This window comes from Anolis sagrei, chromosome 1 (assembly GCF_037176765.1).
Source record: "Anolis sagrei isolate rAnoSag1 chromosome 1, rAnoSag1.mat, whole genome shotgun sequence".
NCBI classification, from domain to species: domain Eukaryota; kingdom Metazoa; phylum Chordata; class Lepidosauria; order Squamata; family Dactyloidae; genus Anolis; species Anolis sagrei.
Genome location: NC_090021.1, coordinates 340,205,888 through 340,233,786, shown reverse-complemented (window position 1 = coordinate 340,233,786; position 27,899 = coordinate 340,205,888). Strand labels below are relative to the sequence as shown.

General features: G+C 43.8%; 1 protein-coding gene across 2 annotated transcripts; it reads right to left on the bottom strand.

Moving 5' to 3' along the window:
• Positions 1-42: 42 nt before the first annotated feature.
• CDKL1 (cyclin dependent kinase like 1) lies at positions 43-26,688 on the bottom strand. Of its 2 annotated transcripts, XM_067463140.1 has the most exons (10): positions 26,597-26,688; positions 20,598-20,876; positions 13,898-14,019; positions 11,639-11,711; positions 8,251-8,341; positions 7,784-7,984; positions 6,153-6,235; positions 4,026-4,082; positions 1,915-2,064; positions 43-1,664 (listed from the first exon to the last, which is right to left on the bottom strand). In XM_067463140.1, the coding sequence occupies exons 2-10, from the start codon at positions 20,763-20,765 to the stop codon at positions 1,557-1,559; spliced, it is 1,053 nt and encodes a 350-aa protein (XP_067319241.1). In that variant the 5' UTR covers positions 20,766-20,876; positions 26,597-26,688; the 3' UTR covers positions 43-1,556. The 2 variants fall into 2 exon arrangements, with proteins under 2 accessions (XP_067319241.1, XP_067319242.1); XM_067463141.1 differs by lacking the exon at positions 26,597-26,688 and having other exon boundaries at positions 20,598-20,959.
• Positions 26,689-27,899: the final 1,211 nt, after the last annotated feature.

Here is a 27,899-nt window from a genome sequence, read left to right as displayed (position 1 = left end):
CATCATTAAGAGGATCGTGTCTAGGACAGGCATGGGCAAACCCAGCCCTCCTCTCCCTCACCATCCTATCTTTCCTTCCTCCTTCCTTCCCTTCCACCCTGTTGCCTTCCTTCCCTCTTTCCTTCCTTCCCTCTTTCCTCTCCCCTTCCCTCTTTCTCCTTCCTTCCTTCCTTCCTTCCTTCCTTCCTTCCTTCCTTCCTTCCTGTCTTTCCTTCCTTCCTTCCTTCTCTTTTTCCTCCCTCCATTCCCTCCCTCCTTTCCTTCTTTCCACCATTTCCTTCCTTCCTTCTCTTTTTCCTTCTTTCCTCCTGGGGGATGTTTCGCTGGGAGAAGAGAAGGTTGAGAGGGATGATAAGAACCATGTTTCAAGATTTCAAAGGGTGTCCCATTGAGGAGGAGGAAAATAACTTCCTGCTGCTCCAGAGAGCAGGGCACAAGAAGGGAGCAATGGGTTCAAATGGCAGGGAAAGAGATTCAGGAAAAGATTAGGAAGAACTTCCTGAGAGTAAGAGCTGTTGGAGAATTACGTAAGCTGCCTGGGAGTATGGAGGAGTCTCCTCCTTCTCTTTTCCACAGAGGCTGTCTATCGGGAGTGCTTTGATTGTGCCTTCTTGCATAGCAGGGGGTTGGACTGGATGGCCCTTGGAGTTCTCTTCCAGCTCTAGGATTCTATATCAGGAATAGACAATACGGGGTCTCATGGATACACTTTTTCTCTCCTGTCCACCATCTCATCCTCACCAAGACCAATCCTTTTGGGAACCCAACGTTTCCCGTATTTCCTTCACTTTCTGCCTCCGAAAGAGAAGAGGAAGGAGAGGAAAAGGCAGGGAAGGGGCTTGGGGAGAACCCCTCCCTCCTGGCTCAATCTGCCATGTGGCCCCCCAAGTTAGGAAGTTTGCGCATGAGAGTAACTATTTTGCTTTAGCCAGACCTCACCTGGAATAATGTTGTGTCCACTTCCGGTCAAAATAAGTCAGGAAATGCGTTGAAACGTAAAAAGAGACGGCACTGACATATCTAAGAGAAGTAATTGGTAGCCAAGGCAAGGTTTGAATGGGAAACATCGTGGCTCTCAAGCCTCAGTGCACAAAACGATCTGAATGGGTGTGTTTGCAGGATCAGCCGTTATGATGCTACTCAAGATATACACCAAGCTTTCCCTCTCCCTCTCGCTCTCTCTCTCTCTTGAGATTTGACACAAAGGGATTTTGGTGAACAATAAGTATTTGGCATCTTTGAATTGCCTTCCTCTTCAGCGGCTCTTCCGCCTCCTTTCGCGCATGGTACATGTTCCAAGCAAATGACAATCCCGAACAACACGGATACAATTCCAGTTCTACCTGCACAAAAACAAACTTCTAAGTCCAAACAGATGCAACATTTTCAGTTGAGCCACAAGCCTTTCCAAACCTCTGGTCACTTCTCTTTCTAGGTTTGCCCTGTTCAGAGGGAGTAAGGACTGTGTGGCTCGCGTCGGTGTCTGCCAATACGTTTGCATTTCCAATTTCTCTTTCCCCTTTTGGGGTGCCATATCTGTTCATGATCCATCCTTCTTAGATGTTAGGGAAACGGTAGTTGAGTTTTCTCATCCCGCAGTAGTACTTCTTGTTATCCAAAGCAGGCAAGATGTTGCTGCTGGTTAACTGCGGAAGGTACTGCAACTAGAAGTAGAAAATAGGTAAGGGTTGGTTAAATACAAGTGCTATGAAGGTTAAGAGGCAGGCATGGGCCAACTTGGGCCCTCCAGGTGTTTTGGACTTCAACTCCCACAATTCCTAACAGCCTACCAGCTGTTAGGAATTGTGGGAGTTGAAGTCCAAAACACCTGGAGGGCCCAAGTTGGCCCATGCCTGCTTTAGGGTCTCGGAAAAGGAGGATCAGGCTCGGCATCCCCTGATCCCAAGCCCTTACCCCAGGGATGTGCTTCCGGGTCGGCCGGCTAGGCTTCCGTGTCATGGAGCGCTCCCTCCCCAGCTCCACGTCCCGGATGCCATCAAAATAGGAATGTTGCAGGAGTTGCTCACAGGTCAGCCGCTCAGCCGGATCCATGTGGAGGCAGCCCTGGAAGGAAACAATATGGGTCAATTCAGGGAAACATTACTATTCTACTTACTCACTTAGGTGATCCCTCATCCAAGTAAGATTGTCCTCCAAGTGTGGTGTCCTGGCGGTGGGTACGTAGGTGACTGTGGAGCTCTATTCGTGACCTGCATGTTCTCCCGCAGTGAGGGCATTGGTTTCCAGGTGGAAGGCGGTCCCGGTCAGGGTTGGCTTGATGCACCTTCCTCTTGGCATGTTTCTCTCTTTCGCCCTCCATTCGGGCCTCTTCAAATTCTACAGCACTGCTGGTCACAGCTGACCTCCAGCTGGAGCGCTCACAGGCCAGGGCTTCCCAGTTTTCTGTGTCTATGCCAGAGCTTTTAAGGTTGGCTTTGAGCCCATTTTTAAAATCTCTTTTCCTGTCCTCCAAAATTCCGTTTTCTATTCTTGAGTTTCCGTTCTAGAGCAACTGCTTTGGGAGACGGTGATCTTTGGGCATTTGGACAACATGCCTGGTCCAGCAGAGTTGATGGCGGAGGACCATTGCTTCAATGCTTTTGGTCTTTGCTTCTTCCAGCATACTGACCTTTGTCCATCTGTCTTCCCAAGAGATCTGCAGGATTTTTCAGAGGCTGGCCACATGATTTTGGGGGTGTCTATGGACAACACAGGCTCTTCGGCTTAAAAATGGAGATGAGCACCAACCCCCAGAGTCCAACACCACTAGATTCAATGTCAGGGGAAACCTTTTCCTTTTACTATGTATATGTATGGAGTTACACTTTAGGAATGTACCTTTTGTGACTTAAGAACAAACCTACAGCACCTATCGGGACTTTTGGAAAGGCATGACCTTTTAGAGACCATTCGGGACCTGTTGAATTGCTTTTTGGGAAACCAGGAATCTCCATAACCTTTTGGAAATGTGACCCTTTTGGAGATTAACTGACATTCACACTATTTGGAATAGTCATAATCCTTTTGTAAAGTATGATCTTCCTGAGAAGAGTTAAATATTCATTGGAGGGAATCTTCTTTTGGATTCTTGCAAGGCAAATTAGGTTTCTCACTTGTTAGACTGATGTACCTGGTTATATCTCTGAACTGTTAGGAACAAAGATATGCCAATGCACAAAATATATAGCAGATCTTCAGAAATGTTATTTCAGTTGCCCAAAAACATCTCTCCCATAAAATATATTGCTTCTAAGTCATGCTCTCAAGAGGCCAAAATTGATAATCTTTGTTCAAAGTTAGGGCCCTTCCGCACAGCCTTATATCCCAGAATATTGAGGTAGAACATCCCACATTATCTGAGTCCACACTGCCATATAACCCAGTTCAAAGCAGATATTGTAGGATTTTCTGCGTTGATTTTCTGGGATATAGGGCTGTGTGGAAGGTCCCTAACATAGCTGATTTACTTACAGACTTCATGTATTCAGCATACAGGTGCATTTCTTACTGGTTAAGAATTTAAACAGTAAATTCTCTAAGGCATTCTGTTTCAGTCTCGTCTCTTGCATAACACTTCAGTCGAGTACATTACTTAACATTGATTCAATACAAACAGACTACACATTGCTGCATGCTGACACTACTGACTTCTAAACTGTATTGCTTCTGATGCAAATTGACTTCTAAAAATGGAGTCTCAGTCTGAATAGTCCCAGATCTAGTCACATGGTCTGTAGTCCCTCCCACATCCTCAAACAACATAGAGTTAAGGGAAAACTGCACATCAAAATATACATACAATATAGTATGCAATCTGAATTAGATAGTATAGGAGGCTTGTAGAAGGTTGCTCTCAGCCCATTCTTTAAGAACTTCCCATTTTAAAAGTTTGCCAGAATGCAAAGTCTTTGCTTGGAGGCCAGCAAAAAAAAACATGCTGACAGATTGATATCTGTGGTCCAGAAATAGCCAGAAATAGAATACGTATTCGTATTATGATCAAAATACAGTGGCACCTTGCTCACCTTCATGAGTCCGAGGGCAGAATAGGATATAGATGGGAATTTCATTTCCAGAGGCTCCTGTGAGAAAGGGAGAACATGGATGAGTTTTTGTTGTGTGTCCCTCCAGGTGTTTTGGACTTCAACTCTCACAATTCCACTGGAGTCCAAAACACCTGGAGGACCAAAGTTGGCCCCTGCTGCTCCAGAGAGCGTAACGTTTCTTTAACACAGCATTTCTCACCCTGAGAGGGGTCGCAAGGAGGTTTGAGAGGAGTCACCAAAGACCATCCGAAAACACTTATTTCTGATGGTCTTCGGAATCCCTTTAGTATAGTATGTTGGGTTCACAGTGCGCTCCGGATGTGGGTGAACTACATATCCCCTAAATCACTGCCAATTCATCTCAAACCCCTCCAGTATTTTTTGTTGGTCATGGGGGGTCTCTGGGTGGGAGGTTTGGCCCAATTCTATCATTGGTGGGGTTCGGAATGCTCTTTATTGGTAGGAGAACTATAAATCCCAGCAACAACAACTCCCAAATGCCAAGGTCTATTTTTCCAAACTCCACCAGTGTTCACATTTGGGCATCTTGAGTATTCATACCAAGTTTGGTCCACAGCGCTCTTTGGATGTAGGTGAACTATAATTCCAAAACTCAAGGTCCATGCCCACAAGACCCTTCCAGTTTGGTTCAGATCCATCGCTGTTTACTCCATAGTACTCTCTGGATGTAGGTGAACTACAACTCCAAAACTCAAGGCCAATGCCTACCAAACCCTTCAGGTATTTTCTGTTGGTCATGTGAGTTCTGTGTGCCAAGTTTGGTTGAATTCCATCGTTGGTGGAGTTCAGAATGCTTTGATTGTAGGTCAACTATAAATCCCAGCAACTCCCAACTCCCAAATGTCAAGGTGTATTTTCCCCAAACTTCACCAGTGTTTACATTTGGGCATATTGAGTATTTGTGTCAAGTTTGGTCCAGATCCATCATTGTTTGAGTCCACCGCACTCTCTGGATGTAGGTGAACTACAACTCCAAAACTCAAGGTCCATGTCCACAAGACCCTTCCATTTTGGTTCAGATCCATCACTGTTTACTCCACAGTGCTCTCTGGATGTAGGTGAACTACAACTCCAAAACTCAAGGGCAATGCCCACCAAACCCTTCCAGTATTTTCTGTTGGTCATGGGAGTTCTGTGCGCCAAGTTTGGTTGGATTCCATCATTGGAAAATAGACCTTGACATTTGGGAGTTGGCAGTTGCTGGGATTTATAGTTCACCTACAATCGAAGCATTCTGAACTCCACCAACGATGGAATTGAACTAAACTTGGCACTCAGAAATCCTGTGACCAATAGAAAATGCTGGAAAGGTTTGATGGGCATTGATCATGATTTTTGGAGTTGTAGTTCACCTACATCCAGAGAGCACTGAAGACTCAAACAATGATGGATCTGGACCTAACTTGGCACGAATACGCAATATGTCCAAATGTGGAGTTTGGGGAAAATAGACCTTGCCATCTGGGAGTTGTGGTTGCTGGGATGTATAGTTTACCTAGAGTCAAAAAGCATCCCAAACCCACCAACAATAGTATTGGGCCAAACTTTCCACACAGAACCCCTGTGACCAACAGAAAATACTGTTTTCTGATGGTCTCTGGTGACCCCTCTGACACCCCTTGGCGACCCCCCCAGGGGTCCCGACCCCCAGGTTGAGAAACGCTGCCCTATACCATGCTAGCTCTTGGTTTTCTAGGGCATTTGTTCATTTCAAAGGCAAAGCTTTTAGCCGAGAGAGAGCCGAAGAACTGGACCCTGCCCTTTAATTGTATGTTGCTTTGCAAAGACTTCTGCTTTCGTCTCTGTTTCCAATAGCAATCCCTTTCCGCCCCCGCAGCCATGTCTCTCGATCGCCCCTGGAGACGGCCACGTCCAGCCATTCCCTTTGGCCAAATGGCCAGCTCCTAGGCGATACACATTGTGCCTTGAAGCAGAAGATAAAACTCCCCGGCATTTGCCTGGAGACAAAACAAAGCCTTCCTCGTAAAAGGGGAGAGCGAGAGGCTGAGCCAAAGCAAAGGGTTGCAAGCCTGTCGCCTGCAGAGATGTGTTTGTGAGTTAGGTTGTGCCAGGAAATGCGCTCACCATGCTCTCTGGATCCGGGATCCTGACCCCGCTGAAGAACTGGTTGGTGCTGAAGACTTGCTGGTGCCTGGGAATGAGGTCACCTTTGGGCAAGAGATTGAGGAGATATAGGACAAAAGACACTTGGAAAAAGTGCATACAAAAGAGTACTAGGACCACAAGCTGAACATGAGTCAAGTATGTCATGTGGACACTAAAAAACCCAATGCAATTCAAAGAATCATAGAATCAAAGAGTTGGAAGAGACCTCCTGGGCCATCCAGTCCAACCCCATTCTGCCAAGAAACAGGAATATTGCATTCAAATCACCCCTGACAGATGGCCATCCAGCCTCTGTTTAAAAGCTTCCAAAGGAGCCTCCACCACACTCCGGGGCAGAGAGTTCCACTGCTGAACGGCTCTCACAGTCAGGAAGTTCTTCCTCATGTTCAGATGGAATTTTCTCTCTTGTAGTTTGAAGCCGTTGTTCCATTGTGTCCTAGTCTCCAAGGGAGCAGAAAACAAGCTTGCTCCCTCCTCCTCCCTGTGGCTTCCTCTCACGTATTTATACATGGCTATCATATCTCCTCTCAGCCTTCTATGTGCCATCAGCACATAGAGATCAGGCATGGGTTAATGCCTGTGAATTTTTAAAAAATACATTTATATTTAATTCTGTTTCAATGTTTGTATAAATAAATAAGGTAATAATAATAATAATAATAATAATAATAATAATAATAATTTTCCACTGTATTCCCCACTCCGGTATGCAAGCGTTGGACTAGCTGGAGCTTCCGAGCTGTCTTCAGATGCAACCCCACGTTGAATGCGTTACAGTAGTCAATTTGGGATGTAACCAGAGCATGGACCACAGTGGGACACAATGGGGCAATGGGTTCAAGCTGCAGGAAGAGGTATTCCATCTAAACATTAGGGAGAACTTCCTATGGTAGGAGCAATTCAATGGCGGAATACGAAGCTGCCTGAGAGTCCAGTGGAGTCTCCTATGGAGGTTTTGAAACAGTCTGGAGGGCCATCTATTGGGAGGCCTTTGATTGTGTCCCCTTGGCAAAATGGGGTTGGATTGGATGATCCTTGAGGTCTGTTCCAACTCTAGGAGTCTGTAAGAAGTGGGAAGAGGGAGGTTGCCTGCCAAACCCAGTAGGCATAGTTAGGTTTGGTCAAAATCTTCGTAATTCGGAATAAATTTGGAAATATTTTCTTTCTGAAGTGATTTCGAAGTTTTTAAGGAAACCCGAAGTCCCTTTGCCCTTCCGAAGCTTTTTCCGCCATGTCTGTTACGAAGCAGTAAGTGAGTCGGAAATGATTGAGCTTTTCCACACTTCTGGTCTCAAGCCTGAGAAGCGTTTTAAACCAGAGTGGATGAATTTCCTCCCTTTGCTTCCCACCCTCCACCCACTTCTGGAGCAAAACAACTATTTTCAATGTAAAGACCACCCAATGAAAGAGGAAATAACACTTTCAAACCATTAAGGGAGGCTTCGGAAGTCTCGGAAGTTTCGAAAAGTTTTGAATACTTTTTTTCTGCGAAAATCGGAATTGACTTCCGAATCGAACCATGAGTTTTGAACCATATTTTTTGGATCAAAGCCTAAAACTCAGATATACTACCCGTTGGAGCTCCTTACCCAAAGTCCTCCGGATCAGGTAGAGCTGGTCCACATCGGATTTCCCCGGCCACAACGGGATGCCAGACAGCAATTCGGCGAAGACGCAACCAATGGCCCAAACGTCGACTGGGGGCCCGTACTGGGTGTCCCCCACAAGTAGTTCAGGAGAACGGTACCAACGGGTCGCCACATAATCCGTGTAGTAATCGCTGGGTCCGGCTGAGTGGGAGGGTTGAAGGAACAGAGGGAGACGGAGCAAGAAATGAAGCATGAAAGCACATCCGTGTTCCAGCCAATTCACAAATGCAAAGGACCTAGGTTACGCATTGGCCAACTTTGGTTCCTCCAGGTGTTTTGGACTCCAACTCCCACAATTCCTAACAGCCGGTAGGCTGTTAGGAATTGTGGGAGTTGGAGTCCAAAACACCTGGAGGACCCAAGCTTACCCAAGTCTGTGTAAGACCCAAGACACCCCAAAAACTTACTTAAGATGCGAGCAAATCCGAAGTCACAGAGTTTAATGACGAAATGCTTTGTGATGAGGATGTTTTCCGGCTTCACGTCTCTGTGTATACACTGGAAGCAGAGAAGAGCGCATTAGGGGCAAAGAAATATAATATCTACCATACTTACAATGCCTTCCCTTTTGACCCTCCCATATAACTTTCTGGGCACGATTTTTCAGAAAAGGGCGAGAAAAGGTAGGAGAAATGACCATGTGTTGGGAGTGCTTTAATTGTGTCCAATTCTGGGCACCACAATACAAGAGAGATATTGACAAGCTGGAATGTGTCCAGAGGAGGGCGACTCAAATGATCAAGGGTCTGGAGAACAAGCCCTATGAGGAGCGGCTTAAAGAGCTGGGCATGTTTAGCCTGAAGAAGAGAAGGCTGAGAGAGGATATGATAGCCATGTATCAATATGTGAGAGGAAGCCACAGGGAGGAGGGAGCAAGCTTGTTTTCTGCTTCCTTGGAGACTAGGACGCGGAACAATGGCTCCAAACTACAAGAGAGGAGATTCCATCTGAACATGAGGAAGAAATTCCTGACTGTGAGAGCCATTCAGCAGTGGAACTCTCTGCCCCAGAGTGTGGTGGAGGCTCCTTCTTTGGAAGCTTTTAAACAGAGGCTGGATGGCCATCTGTCAGGGGTGATTTGAATGCAATATTCCTACTTCTTGGCAGAATGGGGTTGGACTGGATGGCCCATGCGGTCTCTTCCAACTCTTTGATTCTATGTGTCTTCCTGTCCAGCAGAAGTGAGTCTCATTGGATTATTGAAAGGACCAGGTTGTGGCAAAGCTGGAGTCAGCTGCATTAAAAATCACTACTGACCAAAAGGTCAATGGGTTCGAAGCCAGCCCGGGTCGGAGAGTAAACTCCCAACCATTTGTCTAGCTTGCTGTTGACCTTTGCATTCCGAAAGACAGTTGTATCTGTCAAGTAGGAAATTTAGGTACCGCTTATGTGAGGAGGCTCATGTTGGGACTCAGCTTGTGTTTCACCCTGAATCTGTTATAGTGTTTCTGAGCCTGTCTTGGATGTCAATGAGGATGAGGTGCAAAATGGAGACACTTTGGACAATCAGGTTATTACAGACTCTGATCGAGAAGGGTCAGGGGAAAGGCTACGTTCTCATGAGAAAATTCCAGGCTCGAGTTTGCAGGAAAGTTTACTCCTTTCTTCAGGCTTGAGTCTGCAAGATAGTTTCACACCTGCAGTTAATGAAGAGATAGATAAGAACAGCCACCGTCTGGAAATTAGCCAGAACCGTAGAGAGGCCCAATGTTTACGCAGGTCAGAAAGAATTCAGCAATTGAGGTCAAAGACGGGGGGAGTAGAAATCAGTTTCTGGGACTTAAATGGAGCTCTTAGGGAATTTCCTTCAGACCAGGCATCGTTTGGTTTCAAGTCAAGTCTTTTGGATATTCTTGTGGCCTTGTCTCCTAAGTTTCCTGGCTTTTCAAGGGGATTAGCAGTGGCTATGTTCATAGTTTTTATAGAAGGCATTTGATATTTCTTTGGATTCAAACAGCAAGCTTTTGGATCTTTGATATTATTCCTATGTTTGGACACTGTTTATGTTACTGCTTATTTGGCACCGGGATTGTGTCGCAGCTGGCTGAGTGTCAGCTGCATTAAGATCACTCTGACCAGAAGGTCACGAGTTCAAAGCCAGCCCGAGTCGGAGTGAGTGTCCGGCCAATTGTGTAGCTTGTTGTCGACCTTTGCAACCCGAAAGACAGTTGCATCTGTCAAGGAGGAAAATTAGGTACCACCTATGTGTGGGGAGGCTAATTAACTAATTTATGAGGCATAAAAAGACTCCAGCAGAAAGCACTCCAGCAAAGCATACAGGGAATGCGGAAGTACTTCATAGAATCATAGAATCAAAGAGTTGGAAGAGACCTCATGGGCCATCCAGTCCAACCCCATTCTGCCAAGAAGCAGGAATATTGCATTCAAATCACCCCTGACAGATGGTCATCCAGCCTCTGTTTAAAAGCTTCCAAAGAAGGAGCCTCCACCACACTCCACGGCAGAGAGTTCCACTGCTGAACGGCTCTCACAGTCAGGAAGTTCTTCCTCATGTTCAGATGGAATCTCCTCTCTTGTAGTTTGAAGCCATTGTTTCGCATCCTAGTCTCCAAGGAAGCAGAAAACAAGCTTGCTCCCTCCTCCTCCCTGTGGCTTCCTCTCACATATTTATACATGGCTATCATGTCTCCTCTCAGCTTTCTCTTCTTCAGGCTAATCATGCCCAGCTCCTTAAGCTGCTCCTCATAGGGCTTGTTCTCCAGACGCTTGATCATTTTAGTCGCCCTCCTCTGGACACATTCCAGCTTGTCTCTCTTGAATCGTGGTGCCCAGAATTGGACACAATATGCGACAGCTTCCCTGGTGGCCAGAAAAAGTTAAATAGCCTCTGTGTATGTCTATATACGTTGTATGTCTAATTGGCATTGAATGTTTGCCATCTATGTGTACATTGTAATCCGTCCTGAGTCCCCTGCGGGGTGAGAAAGGTGGAATATAAATACTGTAAACAAACAAATAAATAATTTCTTGCTTTTGGACTTTTATCAACTTTATATTCATCTCTTTTATTGGCTTCAATTATTCTTCAAATAAAGATGACTCTTTTTTCATCCAAAGTGTGGTGTAATTAATGATTAGAGGGTCCTGTTCCTACTCTGGGGTGCAACAGATCATTTAACTAATTTAAGACGTCATAAAACTCTGCAGCAGCATGCAAAAGAATGAGGAAGTACTCCATCGGTGTCACAAGTGGATGGTGAAGCAACAGCTCCCCCGGTGGCCGGAATTCAAAGCATACGTTCAAGAAGCTGGAAGTTAAATAGCTTCTGTGTGTCTGTCTATATATGTTGTGTGTTTCTATGGCATTGAATGTTCGCCATGTATATGTGTATTGTGATCCGCCCTGAGTCCCCTGCGGGGTGAGAAGGGTGGAATATAAATATTGTAAATAAATAAATATTGGAATAACCACAACAATAATCCGATCTGACTATGATTATAATTATAATTACCCTCTTTTGTCTTCCTAAAAAAAGACTCAAAGCAGGCTCACAAGAAAATCAACACAATACAGGGTTAGTCAAAATGAATAGGCCAATAAGAAAATTAATTGTATATCTTATTGGCCTATTCATTTTGACTAACCCTGTATAATTGCCCTGGGGAGGGTCTATTCCAACTCTGTGATTCTATCTTCCCAAGTTTGAAACCTGCTGCAAACACTCCCAGATGTGTTGGACTACCATTCCCATCCTTATCAGTAAAATGGGAGTTGCAGTCCAGCAAGGGCACTGTGTTGGAGAAGGGACAAAGGTGTGGACAACCCAGACTTACGTTATGTTTATGGCAAAAGTTGACCGCCTGGAGAGTCTGCCACGTTATGCTCTTCACCAAATGCTCAGGGACCCTGGGGAGAAGGAGAAGGAAGAAAAATGGTCAAAGGGTATGGCACAACTCTTGCCCTTCCCCATAGAGGTCTTCTGTATGCATTGCTGACTGATAGACTACTGCAACGCGCTCTATGTGGGGTTGCCTTTGAAGACTGTCCGGAAGCTTCAAATGATCCAATGGACAGCAGCTGGATTGCTAACAGGAGAGGCACTCAGGGAGCACACAACTCCTTTGCTGCACCAGCTCCACTGGCTGCCAGTCTGCTACTGGGCACAAGTCAAAGAACTGGGCAGAGATGTGTTTGGACCAGTAATGTTTCAACTGACCACCTTGATTAGCATTTGATGACCTGGAAGTTGTTTGGTGTGGCTTGTTAGTGCCTGGGGCAATCTTTTGTTGCGAGGTGATTAGATGTCCCAGATTGTTGTTTGGGCTGTATGGCTATGTTCGAGAAGCATTAAAAGAGTATTAAAAACTCTAAAATTACAACAGCAAAACAACAGAGAGGAAACAATCTGGAACATCTAATCACCTCTCAACAAAAAATCCCCCAGGCACTGCCAGACCATCAAATGCTAACCAAAGTGGTCATTTGAAACATTCACACCTAGCTCCAGCAGACATAGACTCCACTTTATATAGAACACAGACATCTATTACTAAGATACACAAAGTATTATGGGTTTTTGTAGTTTTTTTCGGGCTATATGGCCATGGTCTAGAGGCATTCTCTCCTGACGTTTCACCTGCATCTATGGCAAGCATCCTCAGAGGTAGTGAGGTCTGTTGGAACTAGGAAAAAGGGTTTGTATATCTGTGGAATGACCAGGGTGGGACAAAGGACTCTTGTCTGCTGGAGCTAGGTGTGAATGTTTCAACTAACAATCCCACAAACGAACATTAGATTGGGTTTCCTACTTCCAACAGACCTCACTACCTCTGAGGATGCTTGCCATAGATGCAGGCGAAACGTCAGGAGAGAATGCCTCTAGAACATGGCCATATAGCCCGAAAAAACCCACAACAACCCAATGTAAAGTTCGTTTGTGGGATTAATATAACTCAAAAACCGCTGGACAAATTGATACCAAATTTGGACACAAGACAGCTCTCAGGCGCACAAGTGACCGTCACTCATAAAAACACTGAAAAACACAGCAGAAGGGACTTAAAAAGTAAAAAAAAATACATTACAACGCATGTTCAAAACCACATATATACAAATATATATATACACATAAATACACACACAAAACACATATATACAGACTGGGCCACAGCAACATGTGGCAGGGGATGGCTAGTATCTATATAAATAAAAATGTTTGTTTGTGGGATGAACATAACTCAAAAACCGCTGGACAAATTGATACCAAATTTGGACACAAGACACCTCTCAGGCCAACGAGTGACCATCACTCATAAAACACAGCAGAAGGGACTTAAAAAACCAAAAAACCAAAAATACATTACAACACATGCGTAAAATCACATATATACACATATACACAAATATATACACACACAAAACACATATACACAGACTGGGCCACAGCAACGCATGGCAGGGGACGGCTAGTAACAATATAAAAATAACTAAAACATTTAAACATAGATAAAAATTCACTACATAATAACATCAATAAAAACATCAGTATCTTTGTCCCTAACAGTTGAAAGAAATATCTAGGTATATCAGTCTAACAGCTGAGAAACCTAATTGCCTTGCATGAAGAAGGTTGACTCAAGTGAGTTGTTATAGGTTATTCAGGCTGTCTGGCCATGTTCTATAAGCATTCTCTCCTGATGTTTCACCTGCATCTATGGCAGGCATCCTCAGAGATTGTGAGGTCATGCCTTTCCAAACCTCTGAGGATGCCTGCCATGGATGCAGGTGAAATGTCAGGAGAGAATGCTTCTCAAACATGGCCATAACGGCCCAAAAAATCCACAACAACCCAGTGATTCCGGCCATGAAAGCCTTTGACAATACACTGACTCAAGTGAGTTTTTAACTGGTCTCAGGAAGATCATAATTTACAAAGGGTTACGATCTCTAACAAGGTTATGCCTTTCCAACAGATCCCTGGTTTTCCCAAATGGGTATGAATAGCCATTTTCCACAAGGTTATGGAGATTTCAGCATTTTATCTTCAGGACAGGTTAGTCTATTTCTAGACTCCGACAGGGCCGGCCACTTACCCGCGGGGGTTCTTGTCCAGCTCGTGGAGGACGGTGTGGTCGCAGTACTCAAAGACCAGGTGCAGCTTCCGCTTCCGACGGAAGACCTCCAAGAGGTTGACCAGGTTGGGATGCTTCAGTTGCTGGAAAGCAAGCAAGCAAAGACAGCGTCAACATACAGCATTCATTCCAACCTTAGAGGATGCTTGCCATAGATGCAGGCAAAACGTCAGGAGAAAATGCCTCTAGAACATGGCCATATAGCCTGAAAAACCTACAACAACCCAATAATATAATTCAGTGTAGAATTGTATAAACTTGTTATACTGTTCAAATTCACGGTAATCACAAACAATATTATATGGGTTTTTGTACACTCTAAAATGGTATCAACACCGTGTCAAGCAAAAGGTGGGCGCTAGAAACATCAAGCAAAAAGTGGGCTCTAGAAAAAATATCATACGAAAGCTGACTGGCACAACCTGGGGATCACAACCAGACACAGTGAAGACATCTGCTCTTGCGCTATGCTACTCTGCTGCTGAGTATGCATGCCCAGCGTGGAACACATCTCACCACGCTAAAACAGTGGATGTGGTTCTTAATGAGACATGCCGCATTATCATGGGGTGTCTGCGCCCCACACCACAGGGGAAATTACACTGTTTAGCTGGTATTGCACCACCTGATATCCGCCGGGAAGTAGCAACCAATAGTGAAAGGACCAAGGCAGTGACATCTCCAGCCCATCCCTTGTTTGGGTATCAGCCAGCACGTCAATGACTTAAATCAAGAAATAGTTTCTAAGATCTACAGAGACACTTGCAGGAATACCTCAGCAAGCGAGAGTCCAAAAGTGGCAGGCTCAAACCCAGCACCTCAACCAGTGGCTGATACCAAATGAGAGACTCCCCCCTGGGCACACAGAAGACTGGGCGACTTGGAAGGCACTGAACAGACTGTACCCTGGCGCCACGAGATGCAGAGCCAACCTCCAGAAATGGAGCTACAAAGTAGAATCCTCCACATGCGAGTGTGGAGAAGAACAAACCACTGACCACCTGCTGCAATGCAACCTGAGCCCTGCCACATGCACAATGGAGGACCTTCTTGCGGCAACACCAGAGGCACTCCTAGTGGCCAGATACTGGTCAAAGGACATTTAATCAACTACCAAACTTGCAAACTCTGTGTCTTTTGCATGTTTGTTTGTTTGTTCTGTCAAAAATGTAATACAACTGTTCGGTTGCCTGACACAATAAAAATAAATAAATAAATAAATCTAATCACCTCTCAACAAAAGTTTGCTCTAGGCCAGTGGTTCTCAACCTGTGGGTCCCCAGGTGTTTTGGCCTTCAACTCCCAGAAATCCTAACAGCTGGTAAACTGGCTGGGATTTCTAGGCCAAAACACCTGGGGACCCACAGGTTGAGAACCACTGCTCTAGGCACTGTCAGGCCATTATATGCTAATCAAGGTGGTCAGTTGAAACATTCACACCTAGCTCCAGCAGACAAGAGTCCTTTGTCCCACCCTGATCATTCCACAGATATACAAACCCTTTTTCCTAGTTCCAACAGACCTCACTACCTCTGAGGATGCTTGCCATAGATGCAGGCGAAACGTCAGGAGAGAATGCCTCTAGAACATGGCCATATAGCCCGAAAAAAACTACAACAACCCATAATACTTTGTGTATCTTAGTAATAGATATCTGTGTTCTATATAAAGTGGAGTCTAGTCTATTTCTCCCTAACCAATTCCAACAGGAGCCAAACAGAAGCATGCAAAAAGCGCCTCTGCCCGCACCCATGTGGCATTGAAAGGAGAAAGTAAACATTTCCAAACCCGAATCTGCACATCAATGAGACCGAAAGCAAAGGGGAAAGCGGACAGCGCCTTTCATCTCTGCCTTCCGTGTGCTGCGTGTCCCTCCGAGTGTTTGTTTACATGGCTGAAAAATGACCGATCCAGAAATGTTTGCTGATGGATGAACAGGACCTCAGAGCAGAAACTCCTTGCTCGTTCCCACTTGTAAACAAACAGTCGGTTACTATTGACCGAGGAAGTGTTGTTGAGAGATGGCGACAACAACAGGCCCGCACTTGTCCGATCAATAAGGTGCGCTGAGCACTGCGAGGCATTTCTTTTGTTTGCATTGTGTCTCAGCAAAGGAGGAGGAGAGGATCCATTGATCACCCCACACAAAGGGCTGTCAAAAGCATTGTTCATGGAGGGCACGGCATGCATAGAAGCCAACTTGGGCCCTCCAGGTGTTTTGGACTTCAACTCCCACCATTCCTAACAGCCGGTAGGCTGTTAGGAATGCTGGGAGTTGGAGTCCAAAACACCTGGAGGGCCCAAGTTGGCCCATTCCCACCTTACCAGGACCCATAACCTTTTCTTGGGCAAGGAATGCCACAGTCTTGTCAGGATTATTGAAAGTATGCATGTATGTTTTTTCAATGGGTTTCAATATGCTTAACAATGGTGTTCATATGTATTCAAGATGGATTCAGTAATGTTCAATTGTATGCTGGATTTGTTGTAAGAGACAGAGAGAGCTTCTTTGGAAGCTTTTAAGCAGAGGCTGGATGGCCATCTGTCAGGGGTGATTTGAATGCAATATTCCTGCTTCTTGGCAGAATGGGGTTGGACTGGATGGCCCAGGAGGTCTCTTCCAACTCTTTGATTCTATGATTCTATGAGAAGAGACCTTGGCAGAAGTAAGATAACAAGTTCTCTCTGTCTGGGAAGAATTAGGGAGTGTCCGGCTTACAGCCAAAGTGATAAGCAGATGTTCTGTAACCGTACTATTGCTGTGCTTTATAGTTCCCGATGTAAGCTCGCTTGGAAGTAGACGTGTAGAGATGTACTGAGTAAAAACTTTGTTATTTTTGAAACTGGAAGATTGCATTGTCCTGTTTTGTGTCTGTGTGATCTAGTAGCCTCATCTCCGATGCGCATAGACCCCAGGGTCTCACTCTGATAAGTCTCCCATCACATGGGTTGAATGAAAAGTAATGCCTCCACCTTCGTGACTTGTGTTTGGATGGGAATATTTTAATATTTTAATAAATCAAACCTTAGAATGTGCTCTTTAACGACCACTATACACTTTCCCACATAATCACCAGACAATTGGATACGTTTCTGCCAACGACGAACAAGTTTTCTGAAGCCGTCGCGGAAGAAGTCGACACTCTGTTTCCGCAACCAGCGTCTCTCCGTTCTCTCAACGTCTTCATCTGAAGCATCATGATGTCCCCGCAGATCTTCTTTCATTATCGGAAACATAATCACCAGACAATTGGATACGTTTCTGCCAACGACGAACAAGTTTTCTGAAGCCATCGCGGAAGAAGTCGACACTCTGTTTCCGCAACCAGTGTCTCTCCATTCTCTCAACGTCTTCATCAGAAGCCTCAAGATGTCCCCGCAGACTTTCTTTCATAATCGGGAACACAATCACCAGACAATTGGATACGTTTCTGCCAACGATGAACAAGTTTTCTGAAGCCGTTGCGGATTAGTCGACACTCTAGTTTCCGCAACCAGCGTCTCCCCGTCCTCTTAACTCTTCATCAAAAGCATCATGATGTCCCCGCAGATCTTATTTCATTATCGGGAACAGATGGAAGTCAGACGGTGCTAAATCTGGACTCTATGGAGGATACCGTACGGTGGTGAGATCCAGATCCTGAAGTTTCAAGTCTGTGCGCTTTCATTTCAGGCGTCAGCATCCCGGGTACCCATTGTGCACAGATCTTCCAATAGCCAAGCAAAGCAATAATGTGACCCACACATTGTTGTGAAATGCCAATTACGCTTGAAATTTCTCTCTGAGTGATACGACGATCATCCTGAATCAATCTGTCAACCTTTTGTTTGTGAAACCTAGTGGTTGCTGTCACAGGACGTCCAACTCTTGGTTTGTCACGCTAGTCAGATGTTCCCACCTCAACATCTTTAAACTTACCCCCTCCCCAATGACGCACACTACTCACATCAACACAATCACCATATTGTTTGTCACGCAAGTCAGATGTTCCCACCTCAACATCTTTAAACTTACTCGCCCAACGACACAAAGAACTCACATCAACACAATCACCATAAACAGCTTGCCTTCTCTCTTTGGGGTGACACCTTCTGCTGTCAAGATTTCAATGACTGCACATTGCTGAAGTCATTTGACCGACTGTCTGCTCAGGGTTCCATACCTCGCACTTTAACAACACAACCGTTCAATGCTAAGGCTTCCCGCCAAAATGGAACTGTAGGGGAGAGTCTACTGAACAAGCCAGTACCTGCCACATATGTTGCCTAAGTCGCATTGACCAACTGTCTGTGCAGGGTTCTATACTTTGCACTTTAACAACACAACTGTTCAATGTGAAGGCTTCCTACCAAAATGGAACTGTAGAGGAGAGTCTACTGAACAAGCCAGTACCTGCCACATATGTTGCCTAAGTCGCATTGACCAACTGTCTGTGCAGGGTCCCATTCTTCGCACTTTAACAACACAACTGTTCAATGTGAAGGCTTCCTACCAAAATGGAACTGTAGGGGAGAGTCTACTGAACAAGCCAGTACCTGCCACATATGTTGCCTAAGTCGCATTGACCAACTGTCTGTGCAGGGTCCCATTCTTCGCACTTTAACAACACAACTGTTCAATGTGAAGGCTTCCTACCAAAATGGAACTGTAGGGGAGAGTCTACTGAACAAGCCAGTACCTGCCACATATGTTGCCTAAGTCGCATTGACCAACTGTCTGTGCAGGGTCCCATTCTTCGCACTTTAACAACACAACTGTTCAATGTGAAGGCTTCCTACCAAAATGGAACTGTAGGGGAGAGTCTACTGAACAAGCCAGTACCTGCCACATATGTTGCCTAAGTCGCATTGACCAACTGTCTGTGCAGGGTCCCATTCTTCGCACTTTAACAACACAACTGTTCAATGTGAAGGCTTCCTACCAAAATGGAACTGTAGGGGAGAGTCTACTGAACAAGCCAGTACCTGCCACATATGTTGCCTAAGTCGCATTGACCAACTGTCTGTGCAGGGTCCCATTCTTCGCACTTTAACAACACAACTGTTCAATGTGAAGGCTTCCTACCAAAATGGAACTGTAGGGGAGAGTCTACTGAACAAGCCAGTACCTGCCACATATGTTGCCTAAGTCGCATTGACCAACTGTCTGTGCAGGGTCCCATTCTTCGCACTTTAACAACACAACTGTTCAATGTGAAGGCTTCCTACCAAAATGGAACTGTAGGGGAGAGTCTACTGAACAAGCCAGTACCTGCCACATATGTTGCCTAAGTCGCATTGACCAACTGTCTGTGCAGGGTCCCATTCTTCGCACTTTAACAACACAACTGTTCAATGTGAAGGCTTCCTACCAAAATGGAACTGTAGGGGAGAGTCTACTGAACAAGCCAGTACCTGCCACATATGTTGCCTAAGTCGCATTGACCAACTGTCTGTGCAGGGTCCCATTCTTCGCACTTTAACAACACAACTGTTCAATGTGAAGGCTTCCTACCAAAATGGAACTGTAGGGGAGAGTCTACTGAACAAGCCAGTACCTGCCACATATGTTGCCTAAGTCGCATTGACCAACTGTCTGTGCAGGGTCCCATTCTTCGCACTTTAACAACACAACTGTTCAATGTGAAGGCTTCCTACCAAAATGGAACTGTAGGGGAGAGTCTACTGAACAAGCCAGTACCTGCCACATATGTTGCCTAAGTCGCATTGACCAACTGTCTGTGCAGGGTCCCATTCTTCGCACTTTAACAACACAACTGTTCAATGTGAAGGCTTCCTACCAAAATGGAACTGTAGGGGAGAGTCTACTGAACAAGCCAGTACCTGCCACATATGTTGCCTAAGTCGCATTGACCAACTGTCTGTGCAGGGTCCCATTCTTCGCACTTTAACAACACAACTGTTCAATGTGAAGGCTTCCTACCAAAATGGAACTGTAGGGGAGAGTCTACTGAACAAGCCAGTACCTGCCACATATGTTGCCTAAGTCGCATTGACCAACTGTCTGTGCAGGGTCCCATTCTTCGCACTTTAACAACACAACTGTTCAATGTGAAGGCTTCCTACCAAAATGGAACTGTAGGGGAGAGTCTACTGAACAAGCCAGTACCTGCCACATATGTTGCCTAAGTCGCATTGACCAACTGTCTGTGCAGGGTCCCATTCTTCGCACTTTAACAACACAACTGTTCAATGTGAAGGCTTCCTACCAAAATGGAACTGTAGGGGAGAGTCTACTGAACAAGCCAGTACCTGCCACATATGTTGCCTAAGTCGCATTGACCAACTGTCTGTGCAGGGTCCCATTCTTCGCACTTTAACAACACAACTGTTCAATGTGAAGACTTCCTACCAAAATGGAACTGTAGAGGAGGGTCTACTGAACAAGCCAGTACCTGCCGCGTACCAGTACTGCCATCCGTTGAGGAGTTAGAGAGGGGGCAGCATTACCTTTCATGTCAAGATAGTCAATGTCAGGCATGGGCCAACTTGGGCCCTCCCTCCAGGTGTTTTGGACTTCAACTCCCACCATTCCTAACAGCCTACCGGCTGTTAGGAATGGTGGGAGTTGAAGTCCAAAACACCTGGAGGGAGGGCCCAAGTTGGCCCATGCCTGGCCTATACAACACTAGTAGTAGTAGTAGTAGTATCAGCAGCCTACCTTGAGCATGCGTATCTCTCGGAGGGCGATCTTCTTAATGACGGGGTCGTCTTCCGACTCCAGGAACTTCTTGATGGCCACCACCTGCCCGGTGTCCCTGTTCCGGCACTTGAAGACCACCCCGTAGGAGCCCTCCCCGATCTTGCTGATCTTCTCGTACTTCTCCATCTCCAAAGTTTCCCCAAAAACGCACCGAGCCAAGTGGAGTGTATATATCTATGGGATGGCGGGAACTCAGAATCCGTCCCTTTCGAGGTCGCACAACGCACCGCCTGCAACCTGTGAAACCATCCAAGAAAAAGCAAAGTTGAAACCCTGCAAAAACACAGAGCGAACCGGCGAGGTCAAAGCCTTTCATGGCTGGAATCGCTGGGTCGCTGTGAGTTTTCCGGGCTGTATAGCCATGTTCCAGCAGCATTCTCTCCTGACGTTTCACCCACATAAATGGCAGGCATCCTCAGAGGATTGTTCAGACGCCTGTTGGAAATGAGGCAAGTGGAGTGTATGTATCTATGGAATGTCCAGGGTCAACTGGAGTGTGTATGTGTGTGTGGATAGATAGATAGATAGATAGATAGATAGATAGATAGATAGATAGATAGATAGATAGATAGATCTATCTATCTATCTATCTATCTATCTATCTATCTGTGAAATAATGTCCAGGGTGGGAGAAAGGGCCTTGTCTGCTTGAAGCAAGTGTGAGTTTTGCAATTATCAAGCATGGATTAGCACTGAGTAGCCATAAAGTTTGCAAAGTCAATTAGTGAGGGCATCTGCATAAAGGTAGTGAAGCAAATGTGTGTGTGTATTCTGTGGAATGATATCCTGGGTGGGAGAAAGGACGTTGACTGCTTGAAACAAGTTGCAATTAGTAAGCATGGATTAGCACTGAATAGCCATAAAGTTTGCAAAGTCAATTAGTGAGGGCATCTGCATAAAGGTAGTGAAGCAAGTGTGTGTGTGTATCTGTGGAATGGTGTCCTGGGAGGGAGAAAGGACGTTGTCTGCTTGAAACAAGCTGCAATTAGTAAGCATGGATTAGCACTGAATAGCCATAAAGTTTGCAAAGTCAATTAGTGAGGGCATCTCCATAGAGGTAGTGAAGCAAGTGTGTGTGTGTGTGTGTGTGTGTGTATCTGTGGAATGATATCCTGGGTGGGAGGAAGGGATTGTCTGTTTGAAGCAAGTGTGAGTTTTGCAATTAGCAAGCATGGATTAGCACTGAGTAGCCATAAAGTTTGCCAAGTCAATTAGTGAGGATATCTGCATAAAGGTAGTGAAGCAAGTGGAGTGTGTGTGTGTGTGTATCTGTGGAATGATATCCTGGGTAAGAGAAAGGACCTTGTCTGTTTGAAGCAAGTGTGAGTTTTGCAATTAGCAAGCATGGATTAGCACTGAGTAGCCATAAAGTTTGCCAAGTCAATTAGTGAGGGTATCTGCATAGAGGTAGTGAAGCAAGTGGAGTATATATCTGTGGAATGATATCCAGGGTGGGAGAAAGGACCTTGTCTGCTTGAAGCAAGTGTAAATGTTGCAATTAGCAAGCATGGATTAGCACTGAGTAGCCATAAAGTTTGCAAAGTCAATTAGTGAGGGCATCTGCATAGAGGTAGTGAAGTAGAATATGACTTTTATCTATCTACCTAGCTATCTGTGGAATTATATCCAGGGTGGGAAAAAGAACCATTGTCTGTTTGAAGCAAGTGTGGATGCTGCAATTAGCAAGCTTCAACAGCATTGAGTAGCCATGAAGTATGCAAAGTCAATCATTGACGGTATCTGCACAAAGGTAGTGAATCAAGTGGAGTGTAGAATAATTCCCTGTGGATTTATAACACACAATCAGGTGCCAGTTAACACCTCCGAAGCAGAGAATGCTTCCAGGCAACAGAGGCCTGGCTACCATACCTCTATGCGGATACCCTCGCTGGTTGACTTTGCAGCTTCTCAATGCTATTCAAGCTTACTAATTGCAACATACACAGTTGCTTCAAACAGGCAAGGGTTCTTTCTCGCACCCTGGACATCATTCCACAAGCATACATACACTCCTCTTGCCTCACTGTCAACAGACCTCTGAAGGTGCCAGCTACAGATGCAGGTGAAACGTCAGGAGAGAATGCTACATTAGCATGGCCATACAGCCTGAAAAACCCTCAGCAAACCAAAAATGGTGGAGGTTTATTTCACTCCTGGAGATGTTAACGCTGGAGGGAGCAGCTTAGCAGTTTGGCAAAAGCCGGTCTGATTTCTGACGGCCCAAGAACCTCTCGTTGTTGTTGTTGTTTGATTGATGGCTGCTTTGATTGATGGCTACTCCAAGGGGCATCTAGAGTTCCTATCTGCTAACTAGAGGTAAATAAGCACTTAAAATAACCCCCAGATTGAATTGGTTTAAGCCAGGCACGGGCCAATTTGGGCCCTCCAGGTGTTTTGGACTTCAACTCCCAGAATCCTCTGAGCAATGGCGTTGTGCCTCTGCTTGCAGTCCCTCTGCGCAATCTTCTTGCAGCAGCTGAGGATGTGAGCCATCGTTTTGTCTGCTTCCTTGCAGAGTCTACACGGGATCTGTCGTTGATTATTATTATTATTATTATTACTACTACTACTACTACTATTATTATTATTACTACTACTATTATTATTATTACTATTATTATTATTATTATTGGGACAATGTGGTTTACTGTGATGCACATGCAAACAAATCTCTGTGAGCAGAAGAAAACAACAACAACAACAACAAATAATAATAATAATAATAATAATAATAATAATAAATATATATTTTTGTTATTATTATTGCCATCTGCCCATAGAGGTTTGTTTGCATGTAGAATCATAGAATCATAGAATCTTAGAGTTGGAAGAGACCTCCTGGGCCATCCAGTCCAACCCCATTCTGCCAAGAAGCAGGAACATTGCACTCAAATCACCCCTGACAGATGGCCATCCAGCCTCTGTTTAAAAGCTTCCAAAGAAGGAGCCTCCACCACACTCCCTCCGGGGCAGAGAGTTCCACTGCTGAACGGCTCTCACAGTCAGGAAGTTCTTCCTCATGTTGAGATGGAATCACTTCTCTTGTAGTTTGAAGCCATTGCTCCATTGCGTCCTAGTCTCCAGGGAAGCAGAAAGGAAGCTTGCTCCCTCCTCCTCCCTGTGGCTTCCTCTCACATATTTGTACATGGCTATCATATCTCCTCTCAGCCTTCTCTTCTTCAGGCTAAACATGCCCAGCTCCTTAAGCCGCTCCTCATAGGGCTTGTTCTCCAGACCCTTGATCATTTTAGTCGTCCTCCTCTGGACACATTCCAGCTTGTCAATATCTCTCTTGAATTGTGGTGCCCAGAATTGGACACAATATTCCAGATGTGGTCTAACCAAAGCAGAATAGAGGGGTAGCATGACTTCCTTAGATCTAGACACTATGCTCCTCTTGATGCAGGCCAAAATCCCATTGGCTTTTTTTGCCGCCCCATCACATTCCTGGCTCATGTTTAACTTGTTGTCCACGAGGACTCCAAGATCTTTTTCACACGTACTGCTCTCGAGCCAGGCCTCATCGTCCCCCATTCTGTATCTTTGCATTTCCTTATTTCTGCCAAAGTGGAGTATCTTGCATTTGTCCCTGTTGAACTTCATTGTGTTAGTTTTGGCCCATCATCTCTCTAATCTGTCAAGATCCCTTTGAGTCCTGCTCCTGTCCTCTGGAGTATTGGCTATGTGTATCATAGTAAACCACATTGACCTCAATGGCTGGACAAGCCACAGACACATCATTGTGGTTTGTTTACTGTGATGCCCAATTGCCTCTCTTTAGACCACTCAGGAGTAGAAGCCACAGTTTTGTCTTTGCTTTAATAATAATAATAATAACAATAATAATAAGTAGAAACCACAGTTTTGTCTTTGCTTTAATAATAATAATAATAACAATAATAATAAGTAGAAACCACAGTTTTGTCTTTGCTTTAATAATAATAATAATTATTATTATTATTAAAGCAAAGACAAAACTGTGGCTTCTACTCATTTTTATCATCATCACAACAGTAGTAATAAATAATAATAGTAAGAATACCAATATTAGTAATAGTAATAAATAATAATGGCAGTAATTAATAATAATAATAAATAGTAATATAAGTAATTGTAATAAAATACTAATAAATAGTAATAGTAATAAGATTAGCAATAATAGTAAGAATAGCAATAATAAATATTAATATTAATAGTAATAAATAATAATAGTAATAACAGTAGTAATCATAAATAATAGTAATAGCAATAAATAAATAATTATAATAAATGCTAATAACAATATTAATAATAGCAATAATAAATATTAATATTAATGAATGTAATAAATAATAATAATAGTAATAGTAATAACAGTAGTAATAATAAATAGTAAGAATAGCCATAATAGTAAGAATAGATAAGGAATAGTAATAATAAATACTACTACTAATAATAATAGCAGTAATAATAATAGTAATAGTAATTAATAATAGTAATACTAGTAATAGTAATAATAGCAATAATATTAATATTATTAATAGTAATCAAGAATAATAGTAATAACAGTAGTAATCATAAATAGTAATAATAGCAATAAATAAATAATAGTAATAATAAATACTACTACTAATATTAATAATAGCAATAATAATATTAATATTAATGATAGTAATAAATAATAATAGTAATAGTATTAACAGTAGTAATAATAAATAATAGTAAGAATAGTGATAATAGTAATAAATAATAGTAAGAATAAATACTACTAATAATAATATTAATAATAGCAATAATAAATATTAATATTAATGATAGTAATAGATAATAATAGTAATAGTATTAACAGTAGTAATAATAAATAATAGTAAGAATAGTGATAATAGTAAGAATAAATAATAGTAAGAATAATAGTAATAGTATTAACAGTAGTAATGATAAATAATAGTAAGAATAGTGATAATAGTAAGAATAAATAATAGTAAGAATAAATACTACTACTAATAATATTAATAATAGCAATAATAAATATTAATATTAATGATAGTAATAAATAATAATGGTAATAGTATTAACAGTAGTAATAATAAATAGTAAGAATAGTGATAATAGTAAGAATAAATACTAGTAAGAATAAATACTACTACTACTAATATTAATCATAGCAATAATAAATATTAATATTAATAGTAATAAATAATAATAGCAATAACAGTAGTAATAATAAATAATAGTAAGAATAGCGATAATAGTAAGAATAAATAAATAATAGTAATAATAAATACTATTCCTACTAATAATATTAATAACAGCAACAATAAGTATTAATACTAATAATAATAGTAATAACAGTAGCAATAATAAATATTAATGATAGTAATAAATAATAATAGTACTAAGAATAGTAATAATAATAATGATGATGATAGTAATAGTAATAAATAATAGTAATAATAATAGCAATACACAATAGTAATGATAGTAGCAATGATAAATAGTAATTAATAATAATAATAATAATAATTTGTAAGCATTCCCTGCTCTGGATTTGGGGTTCTGGATTTGGGGTTCTGGATTTGGGGTTCTGGATTTGGGGTTCTGGATTTGGGGTTCTGCATTCTTCTAAATACTCTTTTTGTGTGTGTATTGTGCCCTTTGTTTTGGCATTGAGGGCCCCACTCTGCAAAATTAATGCAGTTTCCCTTCCATGGCTCCATGGCTAAGGAAATACTGGGAATGGCTAGCAACACTTAATGGGGCAGCTCCCAGGACCCCACCGCGTTGAGGCAGGGCAGTTGAAGCGGTATCAAACTGCGTTAAGTGTGCAGTGCGGATGCATCCAAAAAGGGAAGGGGGAAAAATAGGTGGGAAGCTCCCCCCACCCCCAGAAACATGCCCAGGGTCCCCTCAAAGGAAGGGAAGGAGAGAGAGTGGGGGGAACCCCCCAAAAGGGGCTCCCCTTTCTCCCTGTTACTCACCTGCGCCTCTCCTTGCACCTTCTCCTGGGTCTCTCTCTCTCTCTAGGTCCAAGGAGGAGGAGGGAGGGCGAGCTGTCAATCAAGGCGGGGAAGCCCCAGTGGGCGGGGCCAAGGGCCACAAAGGAAACTAAGCCAGACTGCAACGCGCGCCCAGAAGGGGGCGCCAAAGCGCAGCTGGGAAAGGATTTCCCTCCAGGTGGTTTGGACTCCAACTCCCATCATTCCCAATTTTCCCTCCAGGTGGTTTGGACTCCAACTCCCATCATTCCTAATTTTCCCTCCAGGTGGTTTGGACTCCAACTCCCATCATTCCTAATTTTCCCTCCAGGTGGTTTGGACTCCAACTCCCATCATTCCTAATTTTCCCTCCAGGTGGTTTGGACTCCAACTCCCATCATTCCTAATTTTCCCTCCAGGTGGTTTGGACTCCAACTCCCATCATTCCTAATTTTCCCTCCAGGTGGTTTGGACTCCAACTCCCATCATTCCTAATTTTCCCTCCAGGTGTTTTGGACTCCAACTCCCATCATTCCTAATTTCCCTCCAGGTGTTTTGGACTCCATCATTCCTAATTTTCCCTCCAGGTGTTTTGGAATCCAACTCCCATCATTCCTAACAGCCTCAGGCCCTTTCCTTTTCCCCCTCAGCCGCTTAAGCGGCTGAGGGGGAAAAGGAAGGGGCCTGAGGCTGTTAGCCCATGTTCATGTTCATGTTGGCCCATGTTCATGTTGGCCCATGTTCATGTTGGCCCATGCCTCTGCTAAACGAATCTGTTTAGATGCTCCTGCACTGAAGAACTCATTAACTGAAATACAACTCAGCTCTGCAAGTGCAGCATTTTTCCAAATGAGCTCTGCGAGTGCAGCATTGTTCTGAACGAGCTCTGCGAGTGCAGCATTGTTCTGAACGAGCTCTGCAAGTGCAGCATTTTTCCAAATGAGCTCTGCGAGTGCAGCATTGTTCTGAACGAGCTCTGCAAGTGCAGCATTTTTCCGAGTGAGCTCTGCGAGTGCAGCATTGTTCTGAACGAGCTCTGCAAGTGCAGCATTTTTCCAAATGAGCTCTGCGAGTGCAGCATTGTTCTGAACGAGCTCTGCGAGTGCAGCATTTTTCTGAACGAGCTCTGCAAGTGCAGCATTTTTCCAAATGAGCTCTGCGAGTGCAGCATTGTTCTGAACGAGCTCTGCAAGTGCAGCATTTTTCCGAATGAGCTCTGCGAGTGCAGCATTTTTCCAAATGAGCTCTGCAAGTGCAGCATTTTTCCAAATGAGCTCTGCAAGTGCAGCATTTTTCCGAGTGAGCT

Coding starts and splice junctions, on each gene's coding strand:
- CDKL1 (XM_067463140.1), bottom strand. CDS start 20,765: ATGGAGAAGTACGAGAAGATCAGCAAGATCGGGGAGGGCTCCTACGGG. Junction 4,083..6,152: donor TCCCGGATCCAGAGAGCATG/GTGAGCGCATTT, acceptor CCTTTCTCACAG/GAGCCTCTGGAAATGAAATT. Junction 1,665..1,914: donor CCCGGAAGCACATCCCTGGG/GTAAGGGCTTGG, acceptor TTCTACTTCTAG/TTGCAGTACCTTCCGCAGTT.